At 43.0% G+C, this 26,318-nt stretch overlaps 1 protein-coding gene across 3 annotated transcripts in view; it reads left to right on the forward strand.

The window, feature by feature from the left end:
• Positions 1 to 6,268: 6,268 nt before the first annotated feature.
• The window catches only part of EPHA4 (EPH receptor A4), a 141,621-nt gene continuing 121,571 nt past the window's right edge, over positions 6,269 to 26,318 (forward strand). For all 3 annotated transcript variants that reach the window (XM_073878125.1, XM_025886907.2, XM_073878122.1), the window contains exons 1-3: positions 6,269 to 6,419; positions 9,589 to 9,656; positions 14,071 to 14,734. In XM_073878125.1, coding sequence (XP_073734226.1) covers positions 6,329 to 6,419; positions 9,589 to 9,656; positions 14,071 to 14,734 — 823 coding nt within the window. In that variant the 5' untranslated portion in view covers positions 6,269 to 6,328. The remainder of the gene's footprint in view (positions 6,420 to 9,588; positions 9,657 to 14,070; positions 14,735 to 26,318) is intronic.

Consider the following 26,318-nt stretch of genomic DNA (forward strand, 5'->3'; position numbering starts at 1 on the left):
GCTCAAGTAGTATGTGATGCAGGAAAGAGCCTGCACTATGTTTTTTGGAGTTTTGACTGAGTTTCCTCTTAGCCCCTTTGAATAGAGTCAAGAGACATCATCTGTTGCAGGGAAAAGGCTTTTCCTATTTACTATGTGGCATAAGTGATTAGGCTACAGAAACAATATATAAATATAATATCCAAAGTAACATTTCCTCTGTAAATACACTTATAAGCCTCTATTATCTAAACAAGCATTTACAAGACTTATGTTATACAAAAGGAAATACATTATCTGTCATTTTAGACATCGTTAGACTATTCGGAGATCTTTTGAAATTACAAAACAAGTGTTTGGGACATAAATACTTGGTAAACGCTTTAGACTACGATGGGGAAAAGAAAAGTTAGGTTTCCAAACTTACATTCTCATTATGCAGTAAATCATAAAGTATGTTCATGGTTATGTTCTTTTTCTTAACGGCATTTCATTGCAATTGCACATTGTTTTTCAGGAAAAAGAAAAGAGGGCTTTTGCAGTTCTTCCATAAATTGGTTCTCTAGCCAGATAATTATGTCTTTTCTAAAAATGACTAAAAAAGTTGTACCAGTTTATGTTATTTACATATATATTATCATTAGTTTTTTCATTATAAAACAACTATAATTCCCAGTTTTTTTAATGATCATAAATCAATATAGCTATTAAATAGTAAAGTATTTAATCGCTGTAACTTGAAGCCTTATGTTGATATTTTGAGTTAGAGGGAGTGAACAGCATTTTATAAGTATTGTATCGAAGAGTTCCAAGTAAACAGCCTTTTCTTTCACACTAACGAAATAAAATAGTTTCAATGTTTAACTCATGTTCCCAATGCAGCCAAAAAAGAGATGCTAATGACCTCCTCCAAATTCTCCTGAAGAAAGGTTCACTGTCTCTACAAAATATTTAGTTCTTGGGGGGGGGTCTAGAATTGCCCCAGGACTGAACTGAGGGTCTTCCTCTCTCTCCACCTTCCTCTTGGTGGCCCCAAGGATGACAGAATGTTCCTGATGGTTTCTGCTCAGCCCCCACATCCCTGGGAGGTAGGTGTCATGAATGGTCAGGGCTGGGAAGAAACTTTTAACACATTAAACATGTGGTGTTTGGTATACAGTAGGCGCGTGACAAATGTTTGCTAGAACTGAATTAAAATTCGGGCACAACGCCAAAGTTTCTGAAAAGCTTTCTTCCTGGAGAACTCTGTCCTTTTCCATCTCAGTGACTCGGGAAGGCTTTTTTCCTGTGTCTTGCCCTCACTCTTCTGACTCGTCAGGACCTGGGCTCTGTGGCCATTTTTCCCACTCAGTTGTCAAGGGCTAACAAGAGTCCTGCTTCTTATTCGTATCAGAAATAGCATCAAAGTCTTGATATCAAAGGATGAAGTCTTCAAAACGGTTTCCTGGAAGCTTTAAGAGGCTCACCAAATGTTGTTTCAGGTTACAATATTTCAGTGGTGGCTTAGGGTCAGGAGTGTCTTCCTGACTAAGGTGGCTATGTCATTCGATGGAGTTTTGGTTATTCCTGATCACCAATATTTTGATTTAGTTGTGGGATTTGGGGTTCTCTGCACCTTGTTTCACTTAATTGTTTTTGAAACTATTAAATTTGGAGGTAAGTACTACCTCTAGGTTCAAATCCAACTGTACCATCTAAGAATGAGTTGACGGTGAGCTGTAATAAATCAACAATGTAGGAAGGGAAGAATTTAGAATTTCTTGAAGAATTTAGAATTTTAGAGTTGGTGAAATAAAACATTCTCCTCCCATGGAGCACAAGCATGAGTCATTGTGCCCAGTTTCCTTATAGAAAGGAAGCTTCAAGCTGAACACATGATTTCTCAATTAATAACATTAAATTATTGATATTAAACTGGTGATATTAAATGATTAATATTAAGTGATTAACTGTTAAATAGTTATTAGTGAAATATTATTTGAGAGTAATAACTGTCCACCACGTGCCAGGCATTATACCAGGTGCTCTACAAAATTCATTCACGTTTTAGAAGAATCACATAACTACAATTCACACATGAGGAAACCATATCTCAGAGAGGTTGAATAACTTACCCACAGACACACAACGCGTAAAAGACCAGCTAGATGTCTGTCTTGAAATCCCTGCTCCCGGCAATGGCAGAATCCTTCACGGTACTGTTGGGGGTTCCATTTCATTGATAACAAGACTTACCCAGGGAAATCCAGCTAAACTTGTTAAAAAAAAAAAAATCTAGCGGATTGGGGCGCCTGGGTGGCTCAGTGGGTTAAGCGTCTGCCTTCAGCTCAGGTCATGATCCCAGGGTCCTGGGATCGAGTCCTGCATCAGGCTCCCTGCTCAGTGGAGAGCCTGGGCCTCTCCCTCTGCCTGCCCCTCCCCCCTGCTTGTGCGCTGTCTCTCTCTCTCTCTCTGACAAATAAATTAATAAAATCTTAAAAAAATATCTAGGGGCGCCTGGGTGGCTCAGTCGTTAAGCGTCTGCCTTCGGCTCAGGTCATGATCCCAGGGTCCTGGGATGGAGCCCCGCATCGGGCTCCCTGCTCGGCGGGAAGCCTGCTTCTCCCTCTCCCGCTCCCCCTGCTTGTGTTCCTGCTCTCGCTATCTCTCTCGCTCTGTCAAATAAATAAATAAAATCTTAAAAAAAAAAAAAATCTAGCCGTAAAAGGCCGCGTGGATTCTTGTTATCCTGTCTCTGGTCTTGAAAGAATTCGGTCACTGCTTACTTATCCACAGGTCAAAGGCCCTTTTCTCACCACTTTGGTGAAACTGGCCCTCCCCGGAGAGGCAGAAACTCTGAGATACTTGGTGCTATTTTAAAATGTCTTTACAAATCAGAAAGACCTCTGAAAATGAACCTCAAGTCAACCTTACATTTAAGATGGACTCGGAAGCCCAAGTCTTTGTGACAGGCACTGTAAACAAAGGAAAAAAAAAATCTATCCAAGTTTTTGAGATATTGGATTACTATATTCATTAAAATTATAAGCACATATATTTTGACATATCTCTTAATGGATTCAAAATTGTCTCGAATTCTCACAGCATTTAGGGTGTTTCCCTCTGGAGTCAAGCTAATTTATTTTATTTCTTTTTTTAAAGATTTTATTTATTTATTTGAAAGAGGGGGAGAGAGAGAGAGAGAGTGAGCCAGAGAGAACCCAAGCCAGCGGGAAGGGCAGAGTAAGAGGGAGAAGCAGGCTTCCCGCTGAGCAGGGAGCCAGATGTGGGACTGGATCTCAGGACTCTGGGATCATGACCTGAGCTGAAGGCAGAGGCTTAACTGACTGAGCCATGCTAATTTATTTTAAAAGAAGGTGGTTTTAGGTACTTTTTGAGATTATGGTATTCTATTGTATGCTCATGACACCAGTGAGTTATTGATGTGTTATAAATTCTCTCAAATGCTTGAAAATTCTTAGGTGTTTTCCAGTAAAGTGTGCGTGTGTTTGGGGGGGGGTTCCACACTGCTGATGGACTGGGCCACCATCTTTTTTTTTTCCACTTTTGCCCTATTTTGGAAAGGAACCTTGCCTGTTAGGTTGGAGAACTTTTCCTCTGGGTAGTCACAGTGGACAGAATTTCCAGTAGTTCATTTCTGATATTCATCTCAGAAATTCTTTAAAGAGGAAGTTATAGTTCAGTTTTCCAAGTTTGAATTTCTTGCCTTTTGGTTCTCCAGGTTATTGGGTTGTTTTGGGATCTGAAAAACGAAAATGGGACGCAAAAAGGGGGAGTCACTGAATGTGCCCTAGCAAATGAAGCCTTGCTTTCAGGCAGCTGTGGTTGCAAAGGCTTTAATATTCAGCGTGCATATCCCAGGAGGGGAAACGTGGTACATGTTCTAGAAATTTCACTGTTTTTAAGGAGGCGGGCAATTTCCCCTTCCACCACATACAACTCAAACTCGTGCAGAGAGGCAACCGGTACCTATTGTTAGGTTTTAGCCAGAATTCAAACTGCTCTTTCCTCTTTCCAGTCGTTGTGCCAAATGCAGGGGACAAATATTTCATCTTCTTTTCCTATAAAGCTCAGGAAGACACACGAAAGAAGCTAGAAGTGAATCCCTTAAAGGGACTTCGTGCAGTTACTTAAATAATTGATACATACACATACCTATAAATCCTCCCGTGTGCATTTTTGCCCTTTTCACTTGTGTGAAAACAGTAGCTACAATAACTGAAATCCACCTCCTCACACTGTGACATTTCAGGAGGTCTTTCGCCGAGAAGGCAAAATACTTGGGGCCCCGCACAAGCTGTCCCCCCGAGACCACCACGCACACAGCTACTGCTCACAACCTCGCCAAGCGCGCTCAAAAAAGAGTTGCCGGGTTCTGAGTTTGCAAGGGTGCGGCTCTCCAACCACGAGGAGACACGATGGGCTGCGGGGGCCAAGAACCTGAAGCCGTGGCCGCGATCCGCTCTCTCCTCCACACCGCCCTATCTCTTGCTGTTTTATCTAGGATTCTTGTTTTGTTTTGTTTTGTTTTGTTTTCAGGGACTGCAGCTACTCAGTAAGCCCTGGGGATATTGACTATGAGTTTCTCCTTGATTCCATTTTCCGTAACCCAGCTGGCGAGAAGCACGACTCCTGGGTCCTCTGCACCACCCCCCGCCAACACACCGCAGGAGTGGCCAGGGTGCGCAGGACGTGGGAACGCGGATGAAAAGGTGCCCCACGGCCACACCTCCGCTCTGCCGGTTGCAGGTTGCAGCCTTTGTCCGCTCGCCCTTCCGCGGGGGCCGCGCACTCCCGAGTCAGGCCGGCAGGTGGCGCGGTTGCCTCACGATGAGCCGCTGCCTGAGCGGGAAAGGAGCTTCCATCTCCGCGCGGTTGCCCACCCGCTGGGACCTTAGCCCCGGAGAAAAACTCGGTCCGACCCTGGAGGGAGACAGAGGAGGGGCGGCCTGGGACTGGGGGGTGGGGGGGAGGAGGCCAAGTCTGGAAACCGGCCCCTTTAAACGTCGGGAGAAACGCTCCGAGTTGCGTCGGGGGTCCGGTCTCCGGGCCGCCCGCAGCGTTAGGGTCGCCCGGCGGCGCTCAGGTGGCTGCTCTTGCAGCCCGGACATCTGGGGACAGACCAAGGCCCGGTGGGGCCTACGTCCCCGGAGGTTAACAGTGACACTCTCGGCGCCTGGGTTGGGGGCAGCTGCGAGGATTTCCGCTGCTTCTGCCGTCCGCCACCCCGCCCAGGGCTCGGAGAGCGGTCCCCAGCAGCTCCCGGGAGCCGTCGGAGCGCAGAGCTGCAGCAACCGCGCCGGGCAGCCTCCGAGTCCCCACCTGCGGGGTCTGGGCAGCAGCAGGTACCCCGGCTCCCACTTTACGCCCTTCGCTTCTGCCCCGGCGCCCGGGATTGACCAGGCCTGGTTTCCGGGACGACCCCCGGGGAAACACGCAGCCGGTTCCCTGCAGCTCAGGCCCGGCCTTCTCGCGGCGTTCTGGCGCGATGGCAAGTCCTGTCCCGGGGCCGGGAAGAGACGCGCTGCGTGAACGCGAGGAACAACCAGAGGGTTCTTCTCCGTTGCTAGAAAGTCACTGGTTCCGTCTTTGGAGACTGTGGCTGAGCCTTACCTCCCGCCGGGAGCGGCCCTGGACTTTGGGAACCGATTAGGTCCCTGCTTTCCAGGCAGCTGGGGAACCAAGGAAGAAAGACATAATCAAACCACAGAACTCCCCCAAAGAGCATTTCATTTGTAGATGCGCCATAAAGACACAAACAGGGCAAGGTAGTTGAGGGTGGCATAGGCGGTGTGCCAGCCACGCGAGCGAGACGTAAACGCTTCGACCCTCAGAAAAGAGCAACAGTAAAGAGGCAGGTCAACTTTATACTTATTTTATTGCAGTAAAAGAACCTTTTCCTCCATCTCAAACCGCCCATGGCGGGGGGGGTGGGGGGGCCCTGGGGAGGGAGGGGGTTGCCAATCTTCCTCGGATTCCCCCCAGTCAATTCAGTCTTCGAAGCTCCTTCCGCTGCCCAAGGGCTGGACCCCTGAGGTGAGGTCCTGGGACCACGCCGTCTCCCTCCGGCGGGGGTAGGAACCCCGCAGAGCTGGGCCCCAGAGGCCGCGGGAGACCGCGCGCCCCACCGAGCCCGGAGGGGGCGGGACCTCGGGGCGGGCTCTGCTCAGTGGGGCGGGGCGGGGCCGTCCCGTCTGCGCCACTATTGGCCGCGGGCCCCGGACTGGCGGGTGAACGTCACGGGCTGGGCCCACCCCCTTGGCAATGTCTTCAGCCTGCTGCACTCCTAACTTATGCATTTATTCCACTGGGATAGAAGCGGCAGGAGCAGCGTTGGCACCGGCAAACCATGGCTGGGATTTTCTATTTCGTCCTCTTTTCGTTTCTCTTTGGGATTTGCGACGCTGTCACCGGTTCCAGGGTGTACCCCGCGAATGAAGGTAAGACCGAGGCGGTCCTTCCGTGGTCCCTGGCAGAGAGGTGGACCTGCGGGTGAATGGTCCCCGGGAGCGCAAGGCCGGAGGCTGTGAGGGGATCCCGGCGTGAGCGGTGCGCCCCGACTCCGGAGAAGGGGGCCCGGACGAGGGGATCCGCGAAGGGGGGTGGGGAAGCTGCCGGGCAGCCTTCCCCGGGCGGTGACCCTGCATTCGGTTGGGCTACCCAAGTTTGTAGCGAAAGGACAAAGTTTATCAGCATCTGCCGGCGAGGCGGGCTCCAGGCGCCCAAGGGGATACACTAGAGCCAACGCCAGGACTAAACAAACAAACAAGTAATAATAATAAATTATTTGGACGTAGCGTTCCCTATCACCGCTCCCAACCCGGCCCCGGTCAAGGGGGGAACGGAAGCCTGGAGCTAATGAGTGCTTGGTGCTCCCGGGTTCCTGCGAAAGCCTTGGAGCTCAAGCTTTCTGCAAAGTTTCCCGAGCCCTGGGCTTCCCGGGACCCAGCTGCGGGGCCTTAGGGGCACAGCGGTCGTGGCGCCGCTTGCAGGTCGCCAGCGACCTGGTTTCTGTAGCATCCGGCGTCAGACACCTTTCTCCCGGCTGGGCCGCGCGCTCCGGGTGTGCAATCGCTGGCCTACGGGGCCCCACTCTCTTCAGATCACCCCGCAGAACGGGGGACCCTCTGGCAAGTTGAACGTAGTAGTTTTTGCTTTTTGCCCCCAGAACTATACACTGGGTTAGTTTGGATGGAACGCGCGGGACCGACTGGACCCGTCTGGGTGCTGTTTTCTGCGCGTCTCTTCGGACGTGCTGGAAAGATTGTGTGTTTCTGTGTAGGGGAGGTGGGTGTTGATCATTTAGTTTCTGATGATCTCAGAGAAAGGCGAATTGAATGTGTGTGTGTGTGTGTGTGTGTGTGTGTGTGTGTGTGTGTGTGTTGTGTGTCAGCGTGAGTCTGTGTGTGTACGCGCGCGCGCGCAAATGCGTGTATGTGGGGGCGCGGGTGCCCGCGTGGACGCGGACGATTGTGTGCCTATGCGTGAGTGCCCTGATTGTGTGCGCCTCTGTTCCATGTTGCTTGTGCTCGAGTCAGCGTGCATCTAGCCTTGCACGGGTCTCGTCGACACTTTCACAGCACCCCCGCCCCGCGCCCTCCCCCATCCATCCATCCATCCATCCATCCATCCATCTATCCATCTATTCAGGCGTCCGTCTCTCCAGAATCCGTCCATGCATCCCTGCGCTATCTATCATTTTCCCTGTTCCGAAGGAGGGAGCCAAAAACCAACTTAGCCTTGGCTGGGCAGCCGGTACCCAGAGCTCGCCAGACGGAGGCTGGGAGAGATTCACACACCTGCCGGCAGACACCGTTTGGGAAGAAAGGGGCGCTCTCCCACCCTCTCGATCTCCTCCCTTCTTCTTAACTGACTTCTGGTGCCTTCACGGTCGCTGCGGTCCCGCGGTCCCTCGGTCCCCAGGGTCATTCCTTTTAGTGGAATCATGGATCTCGCTTTCTCTTGACTACTTCGCACACTTGTTAGGACGTCCCTCAAGACCTCTCTGGCTCCAGACGTAACGGAGATTTTCTTTTCTTTTTTTCTTTCCTTTTTCTTTCTTTCTTTTTTCTTTTTTCCCCCCTCCCCTTTCTTGCCTTTTCTTTTGGAAGGAAAACTTGGGAGCGTTAGACAAAAACGGTGTTGATGGAGCTGTAGGCTGATGTAGAACGAAGGGGGGGGAGTGTTTCCCCCCCTCCGGCCCCTCCTCCCCCCTAAAAATTAATTCATTTTGTTGCTTTTTATTCCCATCACGTTTCCTTTTCTCCCTTTTACCCTCCTTTTCTACTCCCTCCCTTTTTTTGTAAATTGGGTCTTATTGTTCCCTTTGTGTCCCTAATCCACCTTACATAAATCCAAATGGATGTAGCGGGCTTTTCTCTAGGGACCAAGAAGAGGGAATGAAGAGGGGGGCACAACTCCAGGCGGGAGCGACCCAGGGAAGGCTCTACATTTTAAAATAATTAAGAGACCCTAGGAATTCAGGCTCCTCGGGAAAACCAGGAGAAAGCGGCAGTTTTTAACTCCTTTGACTTGGGGATGAAATGAGGGAAGGTGGGCAGAATTCAGGGGCCTAGGGGTGAGATGGAGAGTCGGAATGCTCAGGAGCAAGGATGAGGGCTCCCCGTTCCCACCCCTCCTCCAGCCTAAAGAGCCAGCCTCACTGATCAAATTAATAACCCAGTGGTTCCTTTGAGATGGGTCTTTCGACCCCCAGGCCTGCAGATCTCGGTGGGAAAGGGAATGTGGAGAGGTTAGGAATCCATTGTGTCCTTTAAAATGTCCTCGGTGCCTAGGACAGTTCCAGCCTGGGTGGGGGGATAGCAGCTCTGTAGCCGGCTTCCCTGTTCCCTGAGCTTCGACACACACGCTTAGGTGAAGCACAAACACTAAATCTATTAGGCAGCACTCCTTCATCTAAAATTCAAACCCCGGATTTCCCCCTAGGCTGAGGACGAGTCTCTGGTTGTCCTCCAAAAGACCTGGGGAAGAGAGTATTCCAGTGTGTTGGCATTCTAAATTCTACAGGTCTGCCATTACCCCTTTGAAACTTGGATATTTTAAAAAAGCAGCAGATACCACATCCGGGGCCTCTTTATTTGGTGGGGGAGGGGAAAAAAGAAATTGTAGAGGAGAGAGCCTTTTCATGACCCTTTGAATACTCTCTGTTAGAATTCACTTGTGGTTCTGTCACCATGATGATGAGTTATGTGGTCATCTGAAACTTGCAAAAACAAATAACTCTAGTAGATACCAGACAGAGATGAGTGCTGATTTTGCTCTGGAGTGTAGCTGCCCTACACAGATATATTTATTTTTTGAATTGTACTTGAGATTCTCTATTCATCCTTTTTAGAAAATGAATCAGCTCACGCCTGGGATGGAATTTTAAATGCTAAGCAAGTTAAATAAATAAGAATGTGCAGATTTAAAGATGGGAGAAGATCAAGTAAGTAATGATTATTTACATAAGTGAGACTGAGTTTAGGTTTTGATCAGAGTTGGATATGCACACCCCCAGAACATATGGAAACGCTCAGGCAAATGGTTTTTGTAGTATTGGCTTTTTTGCAATCGGAAATTAATCCATTTTCCTTTGTTTTCTGGCAGTTACCTTGTTGGATTCCAGATCTGTTCAGGGAGAACTTGGGTGGATAGCGAGCCCTCTGGAAGGAGGGGTAAGTTCCGAGTTGCTCTCTGATCCAAAGGGTAAAAAGGAGTGATTAGCAACTTTCTGAGAGTCCTAATGGCTTGATTCTTGTTGACTGTGGTGAGGGGTTCAGATTTCCGCCACGGCCTATGAAGTGAATTACGCTTTGTTGGAGAAATCCTATACTCCCTTTGGATAGGTCTGTCATGGAAGAACTAGAAACCAAAAGGGCAGAAAGGGGTTTCAAAATTAGGAGATTGGTGGAGGCATAGACTTAGATGCCTATTTAAAACTAAAATACTGACAAGAAATATGATCCAGGGACCAAATTAGAATTTGTGCCTATTACTGTGATGGCCGTGAAGACCTGACAGGGTTAATTTTAGGGCAATTGCTCTGTTTCTAGATGAGGAAAATGAATAAATAAAGATACCAGGGGAGAGAACATTTCTGATTGTACCAGGCACAAGTTTAGTTCCAGGCATAGGCAATGGGGGCGGGGGAGGGGCACGTCCTTACCTCTCACAACCTTAAATTTCACAACCTTAAATCTCACAACCTTAAATCAACTGCAGCTCTTTTGCACACTGTGAGGAAACCCTATGGGCTTGTGCCAGGGGCACAATATATACAGAAAAAAAACCCCAAGCTTTTGTGCTGTTGGTGCTGAATGTAAAAAAAGTTTACGTATTTGGAATCTTGAGCCCCTGGGAAAGGGGAAGCTAGAATAGAAGGTATGAGAGAACGCATCACTGTTCATTTCTTCTGAAATGTGCCTTCACTGCCTCCTTCTGAAGATTCAGAGGATACAGGTCAATGGCCACATTCTCCCCGCTCCACCCTTCAAAACAGGTCAGAATGAATCGGCTAGGGAAAGAAATCAGTATAACATGTAACTCCGACTTCTGTCAAATTTAAGGAACTCTCAGATCCTTTAAAAATTAAGATCATTCTGCCTTTATAAGCTTGATAGTCTGTGACTGAATCAGTTGATTGAGAGCAGTGGAGGTGAAAGACAAGGCATCTTTAGCAGGGGACGATTGGAATACCAGCCCCCAGTATGGTGCTTCCCACCTGTCCACTGAATCAACGATAAGGGATCAAAACAGTAAAGATGCATGGAAACTGTAATAAAAGAGGAAGGGTTTTAAAAATAAGGCAAGGAAGTTGTCATGAAAATGGAGAATGTTAGGCTGTCTTTTTCCAAAACAGGTTTTGGGATCCATGTGAAATAAAACGGAGATTTGCCTTGCCTTCCTGTTTTTCTGCCTGAACTTGACTGCAGTTGGTTGGATCTCTGCTGAAAAATTCTAGTGAGCCCTCAAAACCATTTTTTAAAGGGAGGGAGAGTGATTGGCAGGCCTCTGGCAGTGTAGACAAGCTGTATTCACTGCTGATTGCAGGCAATTGCCCTCGTCCTTTGAATGCGAAGAAAGGTACAGCTTTATCTTGTGAGAGTCAGACTCTTGTTAATCCTATACCCTGGAAAGGTCAGTGATTCAGGGAGGCTTTCCCAGGCTACACCAGGAGTAAAGCTCTGTAAGTTCAGTGTATTAGAACTGCTAGCAAAATTGAAGATGGAAGGTATCAGTACTTTAAAAATTTAATGAGTCTTTTTTTCTTACGGGCTGCTCTCAAGTTTGAAGGGAGAATGCATCCAGTATGATTTGGGACCTGACTTGTTACACTAAATATACATGTGACCTGTATAAAAGCAAGGAATGACACATTTTTGAGCACAGTCTATGGTCTATCTAGTTTCTGGAAAGCTTTTACTGCAACTTAATATGCTGTAGACATCCCATATCCCGCACCCACTCCAAACTGCCGAAAGAACACCTGCTCGCTTTTTATAAACACAAAACTTTCGTCTTGAGGTCTCTTAAAATAATACCATGCATATATAGCTGATTGTGTCCAACCCAGAACTTTTCTGCGGGCTGAATGTAGACTTCTGAATGTAGAATGTAGCATCTTTCTTTCCTTAAATGTGGTGGGTGTAATATTTTAGGGACTCATTGTGAGGGGTGAGAAATGAAATTTTATTTATGTATAATAGAAATAGTCATTCCAAAATACATAGTAGCCATTGAGAAATTCTGTGTCAGATTATAAAGGTTCATTAATTTGTAGATTTTGTAATTAAAGAAGACTTTTTCAGGCGTAGAATGAAGGGATGAATTAGATTATCTACCTAGTATGGATGGATTAGCTTTAAAAAGTTCTTTCCAGCTGAAGATAAAAGCACATTTGTGTCTTTCAGTTATTCTGAAATTTCTACTTAGAGTTAGGACGATTCACATCTTTCTTGGCTGGAAACTTGGGGTCATGGTTTTGTCAATAAATAATGACATTTATCTGTTGTTACTGTTATTTTTAAAAAGAAACAGAAAATTTACTTGACAGTACCACAAAGTAAAATATGAAATATAGTCAGCGACAACTCACTGTTGTCTTTTTTCTGTAAGAACAACTAAGCAGAACATAAGAATAACAGAAAGTCATGGCTCCTGATGGCAACATTGTGGCAAAAAAATCTAATTTCTTGGCAGTGTTCATTTAAAGGAGCATATTGTGTTTCTGACACTGATTGTAAAATACAAAAAGTAAGGTGAGATTTGTCATTGTTCTGGTGAATTGATCAATGTGTTTAGACAATTAAGTTCAGGCTGGAAAATTCACATTAGACCCAAACTCTCCGGTATGAACTCTGTGGAGATATCCCTGTGAGCTTTCATTTACACTGATAAATGTGTTTTTCCATTTTCCCTTTGTTCTGAGATGAGAAGCATGCTGAGTAGGGTTTTTTGAAGGTGGAGATCTATTTTTGGATTTACATGAATTTCCCCCAAATAAGTAAATTACTGGTGATTTATTGCTTAGCGGATAAAAAGAAATTTTAATCACCACAGGGCACTTACCCTCCCAGTTCCAACTTTCATAATGGTAGCAGATAAAAAGGATACAGAATTTTATGCAGTATGGCCCTTCACGTAGTAACATTTCCATCCATTAATAGTTTTCCAATGCACAGATGGAAAACCCGTTAAAAGATACATTATGGTTCTACGTACTTCATTGGATTGAATGGAGCTTTAAGGGGAGCTATTATAGAATATGAAATTTTTTAACTATCTTTTTTTCTTCTAATTATATTCATGTGTTAGATACTTAAGCTGATTTATACCAGATCTATATAAATGCATTACTGTAGATACTTGTGAAGAATGGGAGGCTGCCTAGTGGCCTTATAGGAGCCCCCCAAACAATCTTGCTGCTTTTAGGATTGTTTTTAAAAGCTGTGGCGAGAGAGTTTTTACTACTCCAGTCACACTGAGTTCAGATTGTCCCACTGTTAGAATCTTTATGTTAGGAAGTAGATCGCAAAGAAAATCCTACCACTGTCCTTTAATTTTCTTGGGCTTTCAGTCATAAGCACCACCTACTATTTTATTTTCGATATCCACAGAATATTTAGAAGCAAACCATGTGTGCGTTCTTGTTTACTTATGGTATATGTTTTAAAAATAAGAATATACAGCTCTGGAAAAGTGTTTAATTGTTATAAATAACAGTGGATTTGAGAAATCCAGCCATAAAGTTTACTTTCTGTCTTCCCAGGATTACCAAAACCAGAAGAGTGAGATTTTCTTTACCCCTTTAAAGAATAGTGACAGTGCCGGGGCGCCTGGGTGGCTCAGTTGGTTAAGCGACTGCCTTCGGCTCAGGTCATGATCCTGGAGTCCCGGGATCGAGTCCCGCATCGGGCTCCCTGCTCAGCAGGGAGTCTGCTTCTGCCTCTGACCCTCCCCCCTCTCATGCTCTCTATCTCTCATTCTCTCTCTCTCTCAGATGAATAAATAAAATCTTTAAAAAAAAAAAAAGAATAGTGACAGTGCCAAAAAAAAAAAAATTGACACTTTTTTTTAGGTATTAGAGAGCAAAGTTCTGACAGGAGCACCACTAATTAACTGATAATTGTCTTCCTTTGGCAAGCTTCTTTCTTCCTGCTCTTAATTTGCAGGTCTCTGCTCAGTTGTTGAAACAATACACATACTAGTTTTTCATTTATGAGTAAATTTGAACTGTTGCCACTTGAAATTGTAGTTGTTGTAATAGGTGAATCTGAGGTTGTTAGACCACCACAAGGAACTGCTGGGAACTCATAAGCAAAAGATCTCACCAGGCCTCTGGATTTTAGGCAAAAGAATGAAACAACCACCAAAAAAAAAAAAAAAAAAAAAAAACCACACACAAAACACCTCCCCAATAAAATATTGTCTTAATTCCCATAAGATGTTTTGTTAGTGAGGGTTGGTTCTCAGTAGTTTTCTACCTCCCTGAAACAAAAATCATCACTGTCCTATGAGTGTAAAATAGAATTGACAAGTCATCGCATGATGACATTTTGTAATTGATACATTTCCTTTGGATCTTTGCAGTGGGAGGAAGTGAGTATAATGGATGAAAAAAATACACCAATCCGAACCTACCAAGTGTGCAACGTAATGGAACCCAGCCAGAATAACTGGCTACGAACTGATTGGATCACCCGGGAGGGGGCTCAGAGGGTGTACATTGAAATCAAGTTCACCTTGAGAGACTGCAACAGTCTTCCGGGTGTCATGGGGACTTGCAAGGAGACGTTTAACCTCTACTACTATGAATCAGACAACGACAAAGAGCGTTTTATCCGAGAGAGCCAGTTTGCCAAGATTGACACCATTGCGGCCGATGAGAGCTTCACCCAAGTGGACATTGGTGACAGAATCATGAAGCTGAACACCGAGATCCGGGATGTAGGGCCCCTGAGCAAAAAGGGGTTTTATCTGGCTTTTCAGGATGTGGGGGCCTGCATAGCCCTGGTCTCAGTCCGTGTGTTCTATAAGAAGTGTCCGCTCACCGTTCGCAATCTGGCCCAGTTTCCAGACACCATCACAGGGGCCGATACGTCTTCCCTGGTGGAAGTTCGAGGCTCCTGTGTCAACAACTCAGAAGAGAAGGATGTGCCAAAAATGTACTGTGGGGCAGATGGTGAATGGCTGGTACCCATTGGCAACTGCCTATGCAATGCTGGGCATGAAGAGCGGAATGGAGAATGCCAAGGTAAGAAGAGCCATATTGTACTTTTCATTAGTTCTTAGTGCACGTAATTAAATCAGAGATGAGACTAAATGGAGTAAAGCCAGTAATTAGCAGCCCCTGTGGGATGTGGCGGGACAGAGGGGTCTAATGAGTAAATGCTATAGCTCCAGGTGGCAAGGCTAAGACGTTTCTAATACTGACAAAATAAATGATGCTGTGTAATCAGCAGAAGGCCAAACACATTTGCTAACAGGCGCTTAGATCTGAACCGGCTTGACGGGCCCTCTGAAATGTAAATGAACAAGCTGAAGAAACAGACTTGATTGATCCTTACTTAAAGAGGGCAGACACATTTTTGAACCCTAGTTTTCCCTGGCTATAGACTTGGTAAAATGGCAAAAATGGTAAATATCTCTTGTGGTATATATATGTACGTGAACGACTTAAATGTGAAACTAGGATTCCAGGCTTGCAAATCCCGCCTGCTGATTAAAATCGAGTTTGTCCTGCCTCATGGGCCTGTGTAGACGTGGCCCAACGAAGTGGAGTGACAAAGTTTCAGGTGCATTCTGTTCCACTGAGCTCCCATTGATAGGGTCTGCAAGTGACATTAATCTTGATGAAAGACCTCTTGATTTCCCTGAGGAGGTGATAAAGAACTAGTGAGAGTCTTATTTGAACTGTGTGGTCAGAGGCAAGAGTAAATTGTGATCCATTTTGGTTATTGAGTTTTTGAAGAAATCTAGACTTTTGTATCATGCTAATTACTACTTATCACATTACTAAGGTGATTTTTTTTTTCTTTCTTACCTGCAGTGGAGTGTATGCAATTCTTTCTTCTCTTATTTCCCCTTTCTGAGGAGTTGGTAAAATAGTTTTCTTCGTAGCAGCTTTGCTTCCAAGTAAGAGATGAGAAGAGTTCATATTTATACGGAGTGCTCGTGTGGTGTGTGGATTAGGGCTTAAAAAAATCAGTTATCCCAAGGTTGTTATTTTTGCGTGGTGTTTATTTTTAGTGCTTATCAATAGTCTACTGCCGCCAATCTTATTATGGTTACTATTAAACAGTGTAACTCTGGTCCCAACTTATGGAACAGATCCGATTAATCTTTTCTCAGGGTGATTGTTGAGCTGTAGACTGATTGCCACATGGTTCATCTGATTTGGTGATTAAAGACCCCGAAATAACTGACTGCCGAACAATTTGTCTGGCATTTCAACCATCTTAATGACAGGGTGGGATTAACTATGGGACAATCCACTCGACTGACTGGAAATCAACAGCTATAACCTGAAGAAAGTTGCATTTTTGGTAATTTGATGTCATAGGTTGTGCATTTTTCCCTTTTATAGTATATACTGTTTTACAATGTCATTCCTGATTTGCTAGTTATTTCCAGGAGTAGCTAACAAGGAATGTCGTAAATTCATTGCAAATAGAACAATAAAGGCTGGCTACCTTGTCTGTTGACTCGGAGTAAAAAGCTAAACTCGTAAATTCGAAAATTTTGAAGTTGGAATTTAAAGTTGTTTTTTTTGTTGTTGTTTGCAAAGATTAATTTCTTGATCATTGTGTTAGCTCTTGACTTAGCAACTACTGGATAAACTGTACCAAATTGAAACCCTGAAACCTAACCTGGTATCAGTATGAGAATATACGTGAGTGCATTGTTATTGGCACCTACACTGCAATCATCATAGCAGGTACAGTGACATGAACAGGGCGATGACACTGAATCACATTTTAGAGTAAATTATTCTGCCTTTTTGATTTTTATAAGAGAGGACTTGCACGTCTTCACATGTCAAGATTCTTGTATGTATTAAAAAAAAGAGAGCGAGAGAGAGAACACCATTGTCTTCCATTTCCTGCTCGGGCATTAGTATATCTCTGTATCTAATGTCATTGATTTTCAATTGTTGTAGAGCCCCGTAGCTCATACATCGCTACACTGTGAAACTCCTTGACATTTTTACAACCCAAATTAGAAGAAGAAGAGAAAAAGATGGAGGGGGAAGTGAATGTAAAGCCAATTGAACATTTTAGTGGTTTGCTTTATGGAAATAATCTTGGGAATCCAGTTAATCATATGGTTCATGGAAGGGGTGGGGCTCCATGTTTTAGACTCAGTCCGTTTCTAAGGTAACTGTTCCTAACACAAGGCCAGATATTTAATGGAAGGGGAGGTTGACTGAGGCCGTTTTTTAGAATCTTCATTGTTCTCACTCTGGTTACCCAGGTATTTTCTTTGCTGCTCATAAAATGCCTAACTCTTTCAAGAAGACAATTTTTGAACAAAATCTTGCCCTTTGTTTATTTGTTTGTTCTTGATAGTACCAGGTAGGCATTGCTGATGAATTTAGGGAGGAAGGAAAAACTTCAATGGCAAGATTCTTCAACTCCAAACCTCAGTGAGACTTTTTAAAGATGACTCAAGACTGTAAAAATCTTAGTAGTAATAAAAACGTTCACTCCAATCGTTGACGTCATTACTGGGAAGCATCCAGGTAGAGCAGAAAGAACACAGAGACAAAGAAATGTGTCTCAACTGTGGTCCCTGTAACTAACTGTATGACCTTGAGCATGTTTCTTAAGCCCTCTGAGCTTTGGTTTCTTCATCTATAAAATGGGTTGAAAATAATTGTACTTAGCTTACAGTCTTGCCATAAGGACACAGTGATGTAAGATTAGTAGAAGTCGTCTTTCAGATCCTAAGCATTAAACCAGTGTTAATGCTAGCAATTCTTTGGTAACTCTGTCCTTCTCACAGTCATAGTCATGGGCTTTTAAGGGTATTGAGTTGAACAAGCAAAAGAGAAGTTCATCCATCTCCCAGCCCCTCTTGGAAGTCAAAGCTAAAGATAGGATGGAAGAATTGCCTTTGCCCTAACAAAGAATAATGTCTGTTTTTGCACTTCATGTTGAAAATAATATTTGGAGAGTGTCATTTTATTTCTCCCCTGTCGGAAAGCGAACTTTCCTTTGAGTGAGAGAAAAGTGATTTGGGGGCGGGACAAGAAAGGCCAGGGCGCAAAGAGAGCTTAAGAAGGGATGAAAAGGGGAACTGGCAAGTCTTCAGAACTGTGGCAGCAGGTTCCTCCCCAATTGTCTTTTCAGTGGGCCTACTGTTGCAGGCCGAATAGAACAGGTGAAAGGTCACTCACTTCCTCATCCATCTTCCTTGGGGTCTGGGAGGTCAGAGTGAAGATGGATTAAGATCTTACATGTTTGACAAAGGATCCTTGGGCAAAAATGGCCAGGGTGGGTGGGGGCCTGGGGTGTGCTGTTGTTTGAATCTAACCCTCGTCAGCTGCCAGAGTCCTCAAGGGACCTCGGGGACAGAGTGACACTTCCTCTTGACTTTCTTACCTCCAAGCAGTACATGCTAATGGAGGCGAGGGATGGAGAGCTACGTCCAAAGTGTCAAGAGGTGATGGCGGGCTTGCCCTCTGAAGCAGCTGCAAGTTCATTCTGCTCTTGAATAACATGTTCTGAAATGATGTGGCTCCGTCTCCTCGGACAACAAAGAATAGTAGTAGCCACTCAGCCGTCTTCAGGAGAATGCATGGCTGGCTGGCCTCAGCAGAGTTTGAACTTGCCCAGTGATTGGCTGCAGAGGATAAGTCACTGCTCTAGTTAGTCTCGTGACCAAGTCTCCTCAGACCGTTGGAGGAAATCGAAAATATACCTCAGACCCCAGCATCGCCACCTCCCCCCTGCCCCCCACATATACCCCCCAGTGAGGAAATGGTCCAAATGTTTTGGAGGGTTGTTTTCATTCCTTCAGAAAGATTAAACAGACCAAGAGAGGAAAAGATTCTTTATTAACATGTTTTCTGCTTAATTAAAAAGCTGAAAAATGAAAGGGAAGTCACAGATTTACTCTTTGTGAAATATTAATAAGCACTGCTTATACTGCTGGAAAGAAGGCATTCTTCTGGAGTCACTCTTTAAGCCAAAGAATCACAGCGGTGACAAAGTCAAGCTCCATAGGAATCAAGCCTTGCTGAAAGAGACATTGTTGCTGTAGACTGTTTCAGGTCATACATATCCAGGGCCTAATATATTTCATTAATATATGATGCTTTCATATCAGCAAAAGGTATCAGTAAAAGCTCTTATGAGAAAGAACAAGATAGAAAGGCTTTGATGGCTATAACAGAAATATTTCAAATTTGGGCTCTGAAAAGAGGGAGAGATTTACGTTAAAAAAAAAAAAAAGGAAAAGAAATTACTTGGTTTTTCCTACTCCACTCTAGAAAGATCTTAGGAGAAAGAAGTACTGGAAAGGAAGCATTTAAAATATAGTTCAGAGAGATGCTGCTTCATATCTTTTCCACCTTTGAAATTTTTCTTCTACCTCTGAATCATGTCTTTAAGAATCAATTGCTTGAATCACATGGCTGCTTTTATCTCCAGCTTTGAAGCCTGGCTGTGATCACTGAAAGACACAATTCTTTATATACAAGAAGAACAGGGTTTAATTATTGTGCTTTTTTGGTTATACTTTTTTTCTCCCCCTTCTTCATGTGACCAGGGTTCTTTTGTGAGTGTGAATTATGGAGTGGTCTCTATTGTGGGTGCACCAAATCATCACATAGGAATGCTCTCAGTGAGGGACTTTTGAATATGGTATTTAAGATTTGATGACTTATTTTAGTCTAACTGGGCTTCCTCTTACCTTTCAAAAATGAATTAAGACATCATTATTCTGTGAAGACTTGAGTCTTTGGAAAAGACTGAGTAAATTGCTTTTCAGTTACTGCTTACTGTGCAAAGCAGAGGTGCTCGTGATAGAAGTTTGACTTTCCTATCATTGAACTTGACTACTTCAGGTTTAGGTCCCCCCCCCCATTTAATTGATGAATTTCACATTACCAAAGAATGGCATGCTTTAACCTCTTCAACTTTTTATGAGTTACCACTCTTTATAATTTGTCAGACAACCCAAATATTCTCCCAGAATCATCCTCTTAATTATCATCTTGTTTTTATGACACTTGACTGTTTATTATGGACATCATTCCATGTTAGAGGATATCACTCTTCATCCTTCATAATGGATAATTAATATTCTGTAGTATGAAGTCTATAATTTTCCCCTCAGTGGTAGATATTTAGGTTCCTTAGTTTTTCCTGGCAATATTTTTTAAACAAACACTTTAATTTATGAATCAAACATGTACAAGTTTGCTTAAAAAATCGAATGATTTGGCTAGCTCTGTGGCTTTTCTGGCTTTATCTTGGACAGGTGAACTTAGCAAACTTTCTTACTGTGAGCACGTATGTGAAGAAGTGCAGCATGGTATAATCAGATAAGTAACCCCAGTGACGATTACAGAGCATAGTGGGGTCTCATTAAATGTTCATTGAATGAATGAATAAATAAATGCATAAGGAACTGTGGCCTGTTTCATATTAAATATTTAGTTGGTGGAGTAATGTTTCACGGAGTCAAGATAATATATCAAAATCTTTGCATCTGACTGATGCATTAATGAGGTCTGAGTTTATAATTCCTACTTCAGTTGGGTCCTAACTCTTTTCATCGTGTTTATGATTCATCTCTATGCCTGAACTTTCACAAATCTCCTCAGTGCATGGGTTAACAGAGTTGTTAGTATAAAATAGCTAAGACCTGCTTTTGGAGTTTGAGACTTGGGTTCAGTTTCTACTTGTGCTACTTAACCAGTTGTGTGATCACGGACACTAACTTAACCTCAAGTTCACAAATGCAAATTGGTGGTAATAGTATGTTATGTATGATACACACACATAAGTATGTATGTTTGGAGGAGAGGGTTTTGCACAGTGTCTAGAATCATTAAGCAATTAGTGGAAGTGGTTATTGTTAATTTTATTGTTGTTAGGTAGAAATAATGTTGATGGGTTATTGGACCAGTGTCTGTCCAACAATGAAAGCAGTTCATGTAGGCTCCAGAGTAGAAGTATTTTTGTTTTTGTTTTGGGGGGCAGGGGGAGGGATGATGTTACATAAGCAAGGGTAGGAGGTGGTATGAAATGGCTGATCTTATATGCATTGATTAGATCCTCTGTTCTCCATGTTACTGCCCGCCCCAGCGCAGTGGTTCTCCAAGTGTGTTCTGTCTGGATTCCCCACCACCCTTTGTTGTGGTCTGCAAGGTTAAAACTTTTCTGAATTAATACTTAGTTATCATTTGCCTATTACCTCTCTTTTTTTTCATGAGTGGCGTTTTCTAGAGGCTTCCTGATGTGTGATATCTCATCAAATTGAATACAGAAGCAAATAGGAAAATCCAGCTGTCCTCTATTAAAACACACATTAAAGCGATTTGCAAAAAAAAAAAGTATCACTCTTAAAAAGAATTGTATTTTGGGAAAATATAGTTATTTTTTCATTAACATGTTATTTATGTAAACGTGATGGGCAACCATTGATTTTTTTAAAGTGCATTAATAAATAATTACTTTTAAAATTTCTCTATTTCCATTTTTATTGGTAAATATTGACAGTTTTAAGGCAGATAAACAAAAGCATTTTGGCATCCTCAGTGTTTTTAAAAGTGTAAAGGGACCGTGAGACCATCAGCGTTTTAGTTTCTCTGGCAGGTAGGTGGGGTGCATGTCTGTCTTGCTGCAGATAGTTAAAAATTAAAATGAAATAAGAAAGTTCTGAAAACTTTCAGAATCTGGGAGATGAAGGTAGCTTAGAAGAATGACCTTTTATTTATTCAACCTTTTAGATGTTTCTATAAACTTAGACAGCAATTTGTAGCTTTTACCCTTTTAAAGCTGTTTATCTGGTCCAAGAAGATGGCTCTGCGCTCTTCAGTTTTATTGTCCTTGTGAGAAGGCATGATTAAAGAACATCTCAGCTGTCCCCTGGACCCTGAGAGACTGTATCTTTTTCACTTCGGGCACAAAACCTTTTTCATTGTGTGCCTTACAGCTGGTACCTCTGAGCTGTTTCTGGGGAGGAGAGCAGGTGAGGTCACTCCATTTCTTGATCCGAAGAGTAATTAATAGTCCCATGACTAAATGGACATTTTATGAATATTCAGGGTCTGTTTCGGCTTCTTGGGAAACAATCCTGTCGGAACCGCTTACAACTCCCTTTGGAGACGCCAAGCGTTTTCTGGGTAAATGCGGGTCGTCAGCTGTCTGCGTAGGGTTGCATTTCCAGGCTGCGGAGTCTTCATTTGCATATTCTGTATGCTCCCTCATGCAAAACAGCACACCCATTTCCCCCTCGCACAAAGGCAGTGAAGGCTTCCTTTGGAAACTCCAGCCAAAATCTCCTTCTGTTTATGCAGAACCCAATGATTTAGACACCATGCAAATTAATTCGGTTTTGATTTGAATGCTTCCAGAGATTGGGGGCGGGGGCGTAGAGTGGACTGTTTGCACTGGGCTCTTTTTGTGCACCCCCTCACCCCCCACCTCCCACCCCCGGGGGGCTGCTTGTCACTCCCCGGGCCCCTTGCCCCTTGAAAAACAACTCAAGCTCCTGCTGCTCATTTTATTTTGACCTTTGGAAAGTAACCTAGTTTTGGTGACTCCTTTAGCTTGTCTGTTTAGTGACAGCTTCAGCTGGGATCTTGCACTTCTTTCTGAGAGGTAGGAGATGGCACTATTCAGATTATGCGAGGAATGTTTAGAAGTGTCCCAACAAAGGGCTTAAAAAAGTTGTAAAGCAAAAAGATAAAATTCTTTGAAAATGAATTGTCAGACCTCAGGAAGTTCCAAAAATAGGCTTCAGGTCACTAGTGGGCTGGAATCCATTCATTCCTTCAACAAATAGATACTGAAAGCATATAACTCAAGATCACCGTTGGTATTTTCATCTGTTTCTACATGGATGAATGAGTACATCAGTCTTTGTATCTAGACTCACAGTTAAAAGCCCTTACCTTCGCTTATGTCCCAGATAAATTTCTTTAAAAGGCGTATTGACTATAGTTCTGTTCCTTCTTCTGTATGTGCATTCACTTGGGGTTGAACGTCGCCTTCTGAGTTCGGTCTTCGCATCCCACCCAGTGTCTCCAAATTGACTTAATAACCTTTGTTTTGTTCTCCTAGAATGGAAATGCAAGCGCACTGCATATGTTAACACCACAGACTTCACCCTGCTTGGCCACAGCGCTATCTTCAGAAGGCCATGATCATATGCATTCTATAAAGTAGAAGAGGGGGACTTCGCATGAAATGTTTTTGAAGTTCAGTTAGTTTTGAGTTCAAGCTAATTTCACAGGGCAGAACATGGGCATAGCCTGACTTTGCAATGTAATTAAGTGGAGGCAGGTCAGCTAAAACAACATCATCGAAATGTGGAAGAGCTTTGGGTTAGCTCCACATGGTCTGACAAAGTTTGATGATGCTGTTCAAAGTCCATTTGGGATGGATTATTAGGGGATTAAAGAACAGCAGAAGGCTCTGTACTTGTTGTGTTCTCTGGTGTCATTAGTGGATGAGAAAATTCAGCTGCTTATCTGGCTCTTGTTTCTAAGGATGGATTTAAACAGACCCACACTTCTCAAAGGTGATCTTACTAACCTCTTCTTAATAAGTTACAGATCTCAAATTGCTCAAAATCCTTAAAATACCATTTGAAGTAAGTTGATTGATAATTATCATTTCCCCTACGTGTACAGATATTTCCCGCAGCAGTACAAAGCTAAAGTACTGTTTCTTAATTACCCAGATAATCCTGTTTGCTTGTATTTTTAAGCTATGAAGTGCTGGGTAATTATTCAATTCTTAATAGAAGGCAAATGGCAATGTAAACAATAATTAGGATGTTAGACAGACTAATGCGCTTCAAAGCAAATTGGATTTTTTTCATACTGTTCAGCATGATGTCCCATAAAGCCAACAATTGAGAAGCAAGGCAGAAAAGGTTCCATTTTGTTCATATTTTATGGCGTTATCTCTTCATGGCTTGTTTCCGTGAATAGCAGTTTGCCCCAATGAAGCTGGCTGTGCCCATGCCAAATGTTTCCGGAACAATCGCTTCCCTGCTGTTTGACATTTGGCTCTGTTCTCCCAGGACTCCAGATTGGGCCTTTGTCTGCTTCAGATCCCAGGGGTCAGAGGTTAACAGAATACTGATTTCCTCCCATAATACCATGGCAGGTAAATATGGGCCAACCTCATGATCAGTTAAGACACAGATCAGTGAGGAATGCAGTTCTCATGGGCTTTTGTCCTTAAGAATGTCACTGATTTAAGATGCCAAGCTTCCCAGCTATCATTAGGAGCACCACTGTCTCTTTGACAGGGTATTTTCCATTGCTAACCATTCAGGATATCCCACAGAAATATACGACCTGAAAACTGTGAGCAGATCATTGCTTTGGATGAGTTAATTTTGCAAACTTAATATGGGAATACTTCACCATCATTGCACACTTAATGGTGTCCTGTGGTCTTATCTGTGCTGTATGTTTCATTGATGAAATAATAAACTGATGACAAAGGCGGTAGTAGACAAAGATACCTTAATAATCTTGCTACAGCTCCCTCCGCCTTTTTCTTGTTTTAATGGTGTGTTGCCAGTTAGAGGTGTAATTAAACGAACAATCAATTTTATTTTCCATTTTTGTCACTTATGGAGACGTCCAAGCATTCATCAATATCAGTGTTTCTAATATTTTACATCAGTTTAATTACATAAGTCTTAATTTTTCTCCCCAGGATTAAGGCAGGCGATCCAATAGACTACCTGGTTGTGATGCACACACAGGCTTTCAAAGTTTAAACTAGGTTTCAAACTTTCCAACTTCCTGCTGTCATCAATTAATTTTAGAACCCCTTTCTCTACATGAGTTCTCCCATTTCTAATTGGCCAGACTCCCTCACGTTGCACTGTGAACTTGATGCTTGGGTTCATTTGTTTTCAGTTCTAAGTGTTTGAAAAAGACATCTCCACTTTGAAAAAACAGTTTCCTTTTGAAGTGTCCAGCTTGGCAATGACTGTAGCAGCCCCCAGGCAAATTAGCATGTTAAAAGACTAGATCAATACCTTTCTGGCCCCTCCATCCTTCTTACTCTCTTCAGAGGGGGAAGAGTTTTGAAGAACCCTAGGAGGCCCTTGACAGATGTGCCAGGAGATTTCAAGAGGATTGTTCATTGCTGAGTTGGGAACATTGACAGTTTGATCTAGTGTCCAGACTGCGTCTTCTCTGGTCATTTGAAAACGGACGCGGGAGGCATTGACAGCTTCGAGAAAGCTGTAGCAGTTCATGTAATTATGGAGAGGATTAGAAGAAAAGTGTTGGGAGGAATAAGAGATCAATAGAAGGGCACTAGTTGACTGAACTCACCTTTAGCTGTTAGAGCACTCCATTTTGTAACATTTAGCCTGTGTGTATTTTATAGGTTTCTTTTTTTTTTTTTTAAGGCTTGTGCAAATCTATGCATAAGGAAAAAAAAAAACAGTCACTGATTTTTGAGAGTGGACTTGCAGGTAATTAACAGTATAATGCTTCCATTACTTAAGATGCAAAGGTGGCTAATTAACTAATGGGAGAAATTGAGATTTCATTGCTCTGTTTTCTAAGGAGGTGCCAACAAAAGAAGTGGAGACAAAAGTAATATTTGAGCATTCAGGCTTCCATTTGCAATGTTTTCTTTAGGAACTACCTCCCTGTATCCTAGATTTTTTGTTTGCTTGCTTTTGTTTTTAATTTTTAATTAATTAATTAATTCGAACGTACAGTGTTTTATTAGTTTCAGGTTTACAGTATAGTAATTCAGCACTTCTGTATCCTAGAATTTTAAATTAATGCTCATGCAAGACTCCAGTAAACCAATATAAGAGTGTGGTGGATGTATATGAAAGGAACCCATGTTGATGGAAAAATGAGAACGTTATCTTTGCATGAATGAAAAGAAATATTTAAAAAAAGGTTTGAAACACCACCAGAAGGTCTCAAATGGCCTTAGATTTTGGAAGTTCTCCTCCACAGGGCAAAAATGGCGATTGTACTTAGCTAAAGTAAACCAAGTCCGTAATTTATTCTAACCTTTATGAAGGACTCTGGGATCCTCATTCACAAAACATTGTAACTATAATTATTTCAATAATTTTTAAATGGGTACTTGATACAGTAAGAATCCTGCACTCTGATTTCAGCAATTGTACTGAAACGGGTTTTTAAAAAGTTCATTATTAGATCTTTCTTTTTCTTCTGCTAGGAAAATATAAAGTCATTTCTTGAAAGTAATGTCTGCTCTTATAAACATCACAACTATCATCATAACTTTAAAAAATGGTTATCCTAAAAAGAACCCCTCCCTGAAGAAAGGATTATTGACTTCTACTACAGTTAATGACTGAAAGACACAAACTTTTTGAGTTTTTCCAATATTTTCCATTAGATCTTCTAGCTGGTTATCACTGATCTACAGGACAGCTATTGATTTTTGTATGTTTATCTTGCAACCAATTTTTTATTGAACTGTCTTGTGAATACTAATAGGTTTTCAGTTAATTCTCCAGAGTTTTCTAGAGAACTAAGAGTTCTGACTGAATGCAGTAATATATATATTTTTCCCTTCTTTCTAAAAATTAAACCTCTTATTTCTGATTTCTGTCTTACAACACTGGTCAGAATTTTCAGA

The sequence above is a fragment of the Callorhinus ursinus genome, unplaced genomic scaffold, assembly GCF_003265705.2.
Source record: "Callorhinus ursinus isolate GAN/ISIS: 27379988/994484 unplaced genomic scaffold, GSC_fseal_2.0 scaffold2, whole genome shotgun sequence".
Classification (NCBI taxonomy): domain Eukaryota; kingdom Metazoa; phylum Chordata; class Mammalia; order Carnivora; family Otariidae; genus Callorhinus; species Callorhinus ursinus.